The 12,123-nt window shown below is 33.9% G+C and overlaps 2 protein-coding genes across 3 annotated transcripts in view; one reads left to right on the top strand and one right to left on the bottom strand.

Annotated features, from left to right (window-relative positions):
• Positions 1-12,123, bottom strand: part of LOC126883057 (esterase FE4-like) — a 197,700-nt gene that overhangs the window by 41,605 nt on the left and 143,972 nt on the right. For both annotated transcript variants that reach the window (XM_050648252.1, XM_050648253.1), the window contains exon 8: positions 6,126-6,282. In XM_050648252.1, the coding sequence (XP_050504209.1) occupies positions 6,126-6,282 (157 nt within the window). The remainder of the gene's footprint in view (positions 1-6,125; positions 6,283-12,123) is intronic.
• Positions 1-12,123, top strand: part of LOC114337611 (uncharacterized) — a 1,328,959-nt gene that overhangs the window by 1,291,875 nt on the left and 24,961 nt on the right. The window lies entirely within an intron of this gene.

The raw sequence follows: 12,123 nt of genomic DNA, 5'->3' as shown, positions 1-12,123 counted from the left end.
GTGTCGAAGAGTCACACGATCAAACTAGGCAAACAGAATCAAACGGACGAGATAGCTATAAGAATCTGAATTACTTGGGCAGCAGTTGCAAGACTCAGTGATGTGTTGAAAAACAAAAAGATACCAATAAATCTAGAAAAAAGGATACTCAACAGTTGTATTCTACCAGTTATGACTTATGGAGTGGAGACCGTGACACTTACAGGGTTATCAGCCAATATATTAAGAACAACACAGAGGGCCATCAAACGAGCTATCTTAGGAGTATCTATGAGAGAACATATTCGAAATGGGACGTACGAAACAGGACGAAGGTGGAATCTGTTAATGGAAGAATTGCGCAAATGAAATGGAGCTGGATAGTACAGGACACGTGCCACGGCAAAACAATGAAAGGTGGACGAGAAACATTTTACATTGGAGACCACGCGAGCATAGTCGTAGCAGAGGAAGACCACAAAGACGATGGCTAGATGACTTCAAAGCAAAAGTGGGGAGAAACTGGTACCAAATAGCACAAAACAGAGAAGAGTGGAGAACTCATGGGAGGCCTTTGTCCAGGAGTGGATGCAACCAGGCTAAAGAAGAAGTTATTGTTTTCTTTAGGGACATTCACTTAACAAGCTACATGTTTTTATGGATTCGGCTGCCTCTAGAGATGTATATTCTCGGGATGAATACAGTCACTTAACTTCCACAATATTATTGTCACTTACTGACCCGTCCGGACAAGCTCGTAAAAACCCATAACCTTTTTCAAACACAGAAACAATCCACACTGCTTTACTATATTTTTTATTTTGATAGCAATTTCTGGTTGTTCTTCGTTTCTTATCAGATAAAACAATTGTTCCAGATATCGTTATCGCGTTTCCTCTTTTTAGTTCTTTATCGATGATTATTCTGCCGCGCCGTTTTCATTTTCTAATATTCCATAATCTTTCTCTTCCTGCTCTTAAAGAAACTGTTTATTAGATTTTTTTTCTTTCTCATTTAATTTATACCGATCCAGATTAGCTCCATATAACAGTTTTAAGTTCTACTTCCATCAGACTAATCAATACGTTTATTTAACATACCTATTATTAAGTGACAACACATTTTTTCTTTTGTCTTATTTATTTCTGTTGTTTTTGTACAGAGAAGAAATCAATATAGATGTAAGATTTTTAAAATTGATTGTTACCTATTATTCCTTGTATATTGATCCTTTTTTATTTTTAATATGAAGGTGACAATATTTTTAACCTCTCCTCAATTAATTTTAGAAGTGGTTATTTACTGCTCTTACTCCATATCAATTTACATATCGTCCAATTGTTTTCCCTTAAATTTAGCTCACCACAAATGCAAAAAGTAATGGACAATGAAAATTTTAAAGATAAAGTAATAATTTCAGTTAAAATCTTTAATAAACATAAAAGTGCGACAAAAGAGAAATACCATCGATGGTAGTTATTAGAAACACTATTTGACAAATGAAGACTGCTCCAATTCCAATTCAAAATATAGTCAAATACAAAGCTTCAGAGATACATGAAAAAATACAAATAAAAAAAGACAACTTTATGGTACTTAAAAACATTAAAATGCCAATTGCCAACTAGGGTTTAATCGAAACAGAAAGTACCGGCCCTAAATATATCAAAATCTAATACGGCCAAGGTGACTGAAAATATTTCAACAAAAGTAGTTAAATTAATTTCAGAAGGTCACGTTGATGCGTTATAAATAGACGTTATAGTAGTAGGCTTATATTACCTACTAACATTAAAACATTTTGTTGTACAAAGTAATTGATATGGCAACGCTGTTAGGATAAAATTCTGTGTGACGCGATTGAAGTAGAAGGCACTGCTATCTATCGATCATAAATATTACCGATGGTGTAGATGGCGCCATGTCATGGCTGCACAAATTCTTAGCGGCAATTCAAGATATAATTCTTGTTTATCGAGATTTTTCATATGTTTAGGAAAAAATATTCAACACTTTATTGGAAATATTTTCCATTGTTACAGTTTTATATATGTTGTTATTGAAATTTTATCCAATTTCTTACCGGTAGCTTTATTATAAGCCGAAACATATTATTTTTTCCTACTGTGTCAAAACTGTACATTCAAAAATTTTAAAAAAATTCATAAGTATTTCCTAGGATTATATCTTTATGCTGTAAGAAAATTAACAAAATTGTATGTTTAGTTTTCCAGCTTTATACTTGAAAAAAAGGAGTTTTTTTGAGTTTTTTCGAAAACGAAAACATGAAGTTTGCTCAAAATTTGTCAAAATACTTCTAGTGATCACATATACCTTCTCAATTTTTTTCAAATGTTTTTGAATGTGTAGTTTATTTTTGGGGGGGTTCAGATCAACCTTAATGGACACAGTCCATTTCATGCGCTGCCTCGGCCGTCCCGCTTGAGTGAGCGCCGGCTGATGATCCATCGCAGCACCTTCGGCGGGTGGAGCTCTTGTTGTTGTTTGGCTCGCTTGTGGTTGTGGTTGTGGTTGGGCTGTAGCTAATTGTATGACAGGGGCCCGCCTCCTCAACACCCTGCCACCGACGTCCCGCATGCTGTCACGTCCAGCGCCGGCTCCAGACGTGCCCTGGCGATCCCCAGGCAGCGATCCTAAACATAAATTATTATTCTCCATTCTCATGGGTGTGCATTTTATAAATATTATCCAGATTTAGCCATACGGCTCACACTCCCTCTAAGGGGAAAATTGACTCATCCCAGATACCTACGGTATCAAAAGGATTGAGCTCTGGTGGGACTCTTTCCGTGTTATCGAGCCCTAGGTGACTTGGTATGCAGGTGTATCTCCCAAAAATTTTCGTACACATCTGGCCGTTGCGAGTAGTACTGCTTTCTGCATGGTCTTATAAAGATGTTCATTAAGACCCAGCTTTTTTATGCTTTCGAGGAGGGTCTTCGGAATGACTCCAGTAGTAGACATAATAATCGGTATCGTCTGGGTACTTTGCATTCTCCATTGTCTCCGTATTTGAATTTCCAGATCTCTGTACTTGGCGATCTTTTCAGTAAATTTAGTACGTAGATTATTGTTGTTAGGAATCGCCACATCAATGAGGGTTGTTTGTCTCGTTAATTTATTGACTAATACGAGATCTGGTCTATTATGCGCCACTGTTTGGTCTGTGAGCACAGTGCGGTCCCAGTATAGCTTGTGGTTGCCATCCTCAAGCATACTCTCAGGGACGTATTGATAATATGGGAGATGGTCGGTTTGGAGAAGTCCCAGCTTGATAGCTATCTCCTGATGAAGGATTTTTCCCACTGCGTCATGCCGTTCCTTGTACTCAGTTGCAGCAAATGCCTGGCAGCCCCCTGTAAGATGTTGGATGGTTTCTTGGGCTTGACATCCATATCGGCATCTGTCGTTTTGAACATGAGGGTCTTTGATGATATATTTCAGGTAATTTCTGGTTGGTATAACCTGATCCTGAATGGCCAGTAATGAACCCTCCGTTTCAGGGAACATCTTTCCTGATGTCAACCAGTAGTTCGACGCTATATTGTCGACATAATCTTGGCTGACCTCATTGGGATGTCGCCCGTGCAGAGGTTTACCCATCCAGGCGCGCACTTTTTCGTCCTTAGTAAGGTGGTTTATGCGAAGTTCTGCTTCCCTCAGTTTTATCGGTGTTGTGTCATCTACTGCGCAGATAGCGCGATGTAGAGTAGATGTTTCAGCCTGCATCTGAAAATAAGATCTTAAATTAGCAATTTGTTTGTCTAATTGCTCACCTATATCCATAAGTCCTCTTCCTCCTAAATTCCGTGGTAATGTCGTTCTTTCTACTGCACTTTTTGGATGGTGTTTTTGTGCCTTTGTGAGGTGCGTTCTTACTTTTCGCTGAAGATTTTCTATGTCCGTTTTTGTCCACTTAACAATGCCAAATGAATAGCTAAGCGCGGAACATGCGTAGGTGTTTAGTGCCTTAAACAAATTTCTACTATTAAGGTGTGAGCGAAGCAGCTGTTTTACCCTTCGTATAAACTCAGTAGTTATCTCTGTTTTCATTTGTTTATGGTCAATTCTCCGCGCTTGCTTTACTCCGAGATATTTATACATATCGTTTTCACCCATGGCCTCGATGTTCTGGCCATAAATATTATTATTATTATTATTATTATTATAGTTACTACTCTGTTCAAAACATTCTATCTAAAAACAAGATTCACCCTTGTCATATTCAAAAGCACCAAGAATTAAATAATGATGATTTTCAGAAACGAATAGTATTTTGTGGATGGGCCTTAGAAAAAATTAATGAGCAGAGAGATTTTTTTGATTATGTCCTATTTAGTGAAGAAGCTACATTCCATCGAAACGGTTCGTTTAATAGGCATACCTTTCACTAAACTATTCAACAAGTAATCCATACCACATAGTAACACATAGTCAAACAAGATGGTATCTAAATGTGTGGAGAGGTATCGTCGGTAACCATGTAGTACGACCATATTTTTTTGAAGATAACTTAAATGGTGAGATTTATTTAGATTTTATCGTAAATCAGTTACCGATATTATTAGAAGAGGTTCCACTTAATATACGTGAACAAATGTGGTTTCTACATGACGGTGCTCCTGCGCACCACAACGAATTAGTACGTGGTGAACTTAATGATCAGTTTGGTGAAAGATGGATCGGAAGGGATGGACCGGTAAGGTGGCCCCCAAGGTCCCCAGATTTGAATAAAATGGACTCATTTTTTGGGGTTACGTTAAGAACTAAGTATATAAAATACCTCCAACAACAAGGGATGATATGACAAATATAATACTAATTGCATTTCAAAATATTTCTTTACAAATGCTTAGTAATGTAAGCAACTGACTCTTTCAATGACCGCTTTAAAGTATGCATAGATGTTTTGGCAGGTTATTTTGAACACCTTACTTAAGTAAGATAAGTTAAAATTACTGTTGTTTTTTATTTTTCTATGTGTTGTTATTTTTCTTTAATTTTCCGTCGGTTATTTTTTAAAAATTTTATTTGAAATAAATTGTTTTCTTTTCTGTGTCGTTATTTCGTTACCGAATTAATAAACAATAATGTCAAACTGTGAGTTTCTGACAAATCAATCATGGCCAACTCACAATAATTATTGGTAAACGTTAAAATATCTACCAAATTAATACTTTGATGGAAAAATAAAAATATCTAGAAAACTGATAACTTTAGGTATAGGGTGTACTTCATAAAATTTAAAGTACGATATTAGTACCTTTCAATAGTGATATAAAATACAGGGTGTTCTCTTTAAAATTACCAAGAAAATAATGTACTGGCATTTTGACTTACCCTGTATTTGATTTAACGAATATTATGAAAACGAATATGTTTTATAATTTTTAACAATAATTAAAAAAATATGATTGCAATAGATCAATGTTCCTATACTCCTTTTTAATTATACAGGGAGTTAAACTTGATACGATTTTCAGGTAATATGGGTTATAACTTTTTAAATACCGGGCATAACACAATAAAACTTTACATTGTTGTGATCTGAAAGTGAAGCAGATTTCAAATTTAAAATAAAATACAGGGTGTTCCATTTAAAAAACATAAGTTTGGTCTGCCACCATCTTATGGAACACCCTGTAAGATTGTAACTAATTTTAAAATTTGCCTACAATTTTTGTCAATAACTTTTTTTTGTAATTTTTACTATAACAGATCTACTGAGCTTCCTCACACTAATCAATCACCCTGTATGTAGGTAGAAAGGTAGGTACAAAGTGCTTATAATTTTTCGGAAACGAATAGATCTTGAATGGATTATTTCCTGTTATATTTTTACAATGCGTAAGACAGCATTTGCTAATAGTAGGCAACTAATTAATCAGCCGCGTACTATTGGTAAATAACATTTATTTTTGTAAATTATAATTTTAATCTCGGGTAGTTAATAATTATATTTCTTTACTAATTAAAATAAAAAAGGTCGTAGAAAAAGTATAGTATTCTATTCGCGTGTAATGGCTATTACTCACTCTGATGAATTACGGCACTCGCCTTGCAAACTTCATCATCGTGAGTAATAGCCATCATTAGGTACATGCTCCTTGAATAATATATATTACCTTTAGTGTGTAGGATTATAGGAAATCCTAATGCTTGTAAAACTGCTTTAGTAATAAAACTGGGTTTAGTAGTAACATATAGATACACTGAAGTGTGGGGTGATAAAGCACGTGCCACATCCATAATTGGTTTTCCATATAGAGCATCTGACAGAAACTAAAAATAACCAAGTATTCTAATAGCTATTTATGTGTTAAAAGTGTTAAAAGTACAATTTTAAGGCACGCATGTGAAGGTTTTCAGAATGAGCAAAGCGAATTCCAGCGAATTTTTAAATAAATTTGAGAGTGAGAAACTCATAAATCGTATAAAAAACTTCAATATGGCGTTCGCTGAATACGTCTACCCGTATTGGTTGCTTAGAAAATTGCAAAATAAATCATAAATTTTGAGTTTTTTTAAATATTCATAACTTATGTAAAAATTAACTTAGAACCTTCTTATTACACGGAATGCTGAGACTTCTGGTGCCTAAATTATACCCTAAATTTCAAAACAATTGGTAAAATAGTTGAATTAAAAGTTATTTAATTTATTTATCCCAAATTAATTTTTTTTTGCAACACTATAAGTCAGAAAATTATGAGGTTACAGTCATGATACAATGAGAACGAACAGCGTGACCAAGTCTCGCCCGTTCTGCGCAGTGACGTCAGTGGAGAGTGGCGTTCTTAAAATACAAGGAAGGACTGCTTTAATTTCGTCAGTTTAAATGTTTTTATTATTTTTTTTACGATGAATGTGATATTAAACGCCGGATTAAGTATTTTTTGGGGCCGGGAACTAAATAGCAAGGGAGCCCATCGTTCATTCAGAACTGGTGATATTAAATCAAGGCTTTGGTATTTAAAACTAATTAATGTAAAAGTCTGCTGAGATTATTAAAAACTTCTTTTATTAGCGGATACAGCATGATTTTATTTCGATTATAATACAAATAAATAAAAGTAGTTTTATGTATCATGTACATATATTTACATTTTATTGACATTTAAAATTAGAAATTAAACATCGTAATATTTTTAAATGGTACCTACATACGTTATTAAAATAAGTCCATACAATTCACAAAAATATGAGGGGTAAAAACACTGATTATAATGATACATATAATCAGCCTATGTAACAAAAACCTTGTCACATATGTAACAACATTTTTTTTAAGTCTTTGCAATAATTATATGGTCACTTGTTATAATAATATATGTTTTCGTGCTTCAAAACAAATGAGGTATTTAGTACTTTTGGCTGTTTTTTAAATGCAAAATTATTAATTGGAAAAATTGAATTTTCAAGAATATTTATTCGAAGAAAACAAATGGGTCAAAAATCAAAACTCGCCGTTGAATATAAACTGCATCTGCATAAATCTATGATACAACTATTTTGGACCTATGGTGTTCTCTGGGGTTGTTCAAAGCCATCAAATATCAAGATAAAATAAAGAGTCCGGTCAAAAATATTGAGAATGATATATTCAACGCGCCCTGGTATGTAAGCAATAAAACCCTATACAAGGATTCAGCTACACCTTTGGTAGAGGAAGAAATTCAATGAATCACAAAGAACTACTTTGATGGACTGAGAAGTCATCCAAATGATGAAGAAAGACTGCTAAACGCTCCTCCCGGATTGCAACTGACCAACAGACCTAATCAATTAAATTTATGATCTAATGTATTTGGGCCCACCCATTGCAACGACGGTTCATGGAGAATTAAAATGAACTACCAGCTAGATAAACTAATGCAAAGCCCAGATATTGTAAGATTTGTAAAGTCACAAAGAGTAAACTATTTTCGTCACTTGGAAAGAATGCTAGATAATCGATCTGTAAAAGTAATCAAGAAAAGGAAGCCCAAGGAAATAGAACAAGAGGAAGACCCTATAAAAGATGGATAGACAACATAGGGAAAGATCTTAAAACCTTGAACATTAGGCAGTGGCGAAGGAAAACATCTGACAGGGCAGAATGGAAGAACATTGTTAAAGAGCAAAAACTCACAGAGTTATAGAGCTAATAGAAGAAGAAGGAGACTATCTAATGTAAAAAATGAATAGGAGGGTTGTCATAGGGCAGCTTCTTCCTCATGTATTTATCACTTAAACTATTTACTTATAGCTTCGATGAAGCAGATTGTAAATTAAAATATGTAGCTAATATAAAAAATAAAAAGTCGTCTATTAAAAAATAATTACAATATTATTTTTGACATTTTTCTTTTTTTGCTGACTGTCTGATCTCGCAAGTTTTTATTCAGTTTTCTTAATCTAAAATACATCCTAGACCTAAAAAATAAAGATTTTATTTTAATGCTACATTCTACATTAGAGGAGAGATTCAATAATTTGGTTAAATATCCCTTGCAAATTTTTATATCATTATACATTAAATAGTGTAGGAAATAAAGGTTGAACCTTGCAAAATGAACACAAGTCCGGTTTTATTTTTTTTCTGGTATATCAAGGGGTGCTTATTACAGGACTAACTTTTTCTGAAAAAATTTCGCCCCGGAACCTCCATTTTCACCCCTTTAAAGGGGGTAATTTGTGGTTTTTGCGGAACGTAGCCATTCCTGTACCTTCTACAAAAAAATTCTTTTATAGAAATATGAAGAGGACTTTATATTCTACGATTTATTTCCCAAAAGCATCTGTCTATCATCCACCGTTTAGCGGGGGTGGCGCCCCAAAGTTGACAAGTTTTTAAAAAAGATGTTTATAAAAAAATATATTTTTCCCTAACTGTAACGGAAATTAAGAAGAAATCATGCGGCAATTATTCACAAATAATTGATTGATTTTTTGGTAGAGGTTCCACTTAAGGGTAATAGCCCTTTTTTTAATTACAGGGTGTTACATTTTAAAAAACCCCTTTTTATACCATCTGAACCGTTTATGCTGGAGTAAAAAAACTTTCAGCGATTACCCATGTACTGGTGCTATTTACAAATTTGTATAATGCACCCCCATTTTTTCCCCGTAACCACCCCAAAAAAAAAGAAGAATTAATAAATAAAGTGATTTTCTTGGAATTCAATGGGAAAATCCCAATAGTTGGCTGTATACCATAGTTTAAAAAACCAATACAGAAGTAAAAACTTCGAGATGTATTCTGGTATAAAATCGTTTATTTAAAAACTATAAAATGTCATCGATTGCAGAACGTTTTCGTTCTAAACAGAACATCTTCAGTGCCTAGAATGAAGTATTTCCACGTTAGATTAAAGCAAAAGGTTAAAAATGTGACTGTTAAAATGAAAAAAGTGTGGGAATACTTACATCCTGCCGAGTATTTTGAAACTAGCACACCGTAAATAGTGTTAACATCATCATATATGGTTTACATAATGTAATATGTTAAAATGTTATGACTACAAGTCGATGTTAATGGATAAAGTGGAACACATGCTAAAAGGGTGCCATGGTTCCCTGCTCGAAGATACTAGGTACTTGCCAATTCAATGGGCACAGACCAACTGAGAAATTATGAAGTGGATATACAATTTGACAAGGGTGACATGACATGACAAGATAAAGCCAATTTTTGGTTAAAGTTTCATTTGATTTTGGATTTTTTAATAAAATGCGAAGGTTTGTCTGCAAAAATAATTTAAATTATTTGAATAATAAAATCTACTGTAAAGTTTAAATTAGCAACTCTCTATTCCAGAATAACTTATAGATTCATTAAATTTAATGCAGATATATTACGTGGTTTAAGTTGTGACGCCATCGGATGTGAAATGACGAGATGAAAGTTAAGTTTGTTGAAACAAGGAAATACACTACATAATAAGATAATTAGACTTGCGTGGAAAAACAAAGCTAAACAAGCCGAGAAAACCAGAATTTAAGAGTGTTTTTATGTGATGAAATGTTGGTTGCCTAACAAGGCAAGCAGACAACAGGTTGAAGGTAAACGGTAGAATATTGCGAGAAAACAGTATATATACAAAAGGTGGCTATTTATTGTGTTAAATTTATTATTATACTATTGTAATGAATAATTATGTCTGTTAAAAGTTGGAGAATAGTTGTTAACAAAATTAAATAACTAAAGATTACTGTTAGTGAGGTAGATATATGTGTGAAGGATATGATTGTATATAGTATTGTGAAATGAATGAGAGTATGTAATAATATAATAAAATTAAACTATGTGACATAAAGTCTAATTGATCTTTATGTAGTTTTGAAAGGACTGAATGAATTGGAAGTAATGTATCTTGATAGTCTACCAACGCGGAATAGTGAATAAAATAATTAGAATGAGAGCTATCAATATAGGTCAAATTGTGGGTTGGTGTCAGTATGTAAAGAAGAATCTAAATTGAATGAGTATATGAAATAGAAAAGTATGAGATTAATTTCTATTGGTGATAGTGGAGTGAACAGACTGAACTAAATGAAATATATTTAAGTGCACAAACTTTATGAACGTATGTGATTGTAACTGAAATCAAACAAATGAAAAATGTGAAAAAATTTTTTATTTTTAATTGGGATAAATGGATATTGGAAGTTGCCTGATATGAATGGAAATGAAAAGATAGATGAAAAAAGAAGAATAGTGAATGCAATAAAACTTAAATGTTATAATCTGAAAGAAGTTTGACTGATGGGTCGTAATGGATATAGGTGTGCAGTATCCTATTGTTAAGTAAAGTCTAAGAATCTAAAAAGAAAGAAGTGACAGAATGTTACTAAGTAAGGAAAGTGATATATATGACAGACCAGAGTGATTGGATGTATGGTGTTTTTTATTATTGTAAGCGGAGATGAGAGAAAATGAGAAAGTAACATAACAGGCAACAGGATAAGTGAGTGTGAAGAACATTCCAAAGAGACAATAAACCAGACCGATTTAAGGATTAATAATAATAAGAGGCATTTAAATAAATTATGAAAGAAATGGTGAGATGAGATATAGAGGACCTGAAAAAGAGACAGAGACACAAGGTCAAACCAGAAATGACTAGGAGTGGAGAAAAATATGAAGGATAGGAAAATAGAAGAATCAAAACTGTGTTAGGGATGGGATAGTGGGGGAGGCAGCAATGAAGTTGAAAAGAAATGCAAGTTGAGATATGTGTTAATGGGTGATTAGTATGGAAAGAGAAGACTGTTATAAACTAGTGGGGCAGTGGAAAAAGAGGGGGAGGGGGAAATGGAGAATAGGAGTATAGGGGAAGGGGGGTGAGAGGAATAATGAGAGAAAACTAGGGTTGGATTAAGGGAATAGTTGTCGATGGATAGGAGTGAAAGGACGATTTAAAGTTGTTTGACGATTAACGCAATTGGGGCTGGTCCTCATGTCTCTGGAAATCTCAAGGTCCTCGTACAAATCCAGGCGTAGATTGTTTCTGTCTTGGATGTTATGAATTAATTTAACACCATCAGGGATGTCAAGGTGATGATTATTAACTTTCAAATGATGGGAAAAGGCTGATGTAGTGTCTCTTTTAGAATGTTCAGCAGATCTGGTTGAGAGTGATCTGTAAGTCCTGCCGATGTAAGAGGCATCACAATCAGAACAAGTCAGTCTATAAACACCACTACGATTCATATAGTGTATTGTATCCTTAGTATTTGTCAAAAAGTGGCCAAGGGTATTACCAACTTTGAAAGAAATATGTATATTCTCAGAAGAGTTAGATACAATACGTTTAATCTTTTCAGATAGATGTGGGTTATGATATGGTAGTGACCTGTAAATAGCAGAAGAGGAAGATGACTGATGGAAAGCAGAATTTTGAAGCAATTTAGATTCTCTTTTACGGATGAGTTTATCTATTATAGAGGGATCGTAACCATTGTTGACAGCTATTTGTTTTATAATGTTGAGTTCTTTGTTGAAAGAATCTGTTGACATAGGTATAGAGAAAAGTCTGTGTATGAAGCTTCTGAAAGCTGCTAGTTTGTGTGATAGAGGATGATTAGAAGAAAAATGAATTACATGGTCAGTTTGGGTGGGTTTACGAAAGATACCAAAGT

This window comes from Diabrotica virgifera, chromosome 4 (genome assembly GCF_917563875.1).
Source record: "Diabrotica virgifera virgifera chromosome 4, PGI_DIABVI_V3a".
Lineage (NCBI taxonomy): Eukaryota > Metazoa > Arthropoda > Insecta > Coleoptera > Chrysomelidae > Diabrotica > Diabrotica virgifera.
Note: the sequence above shows the minus strand (reverse complement) of the source record. Positions and strands in the feature narration are given on the sequence as shown.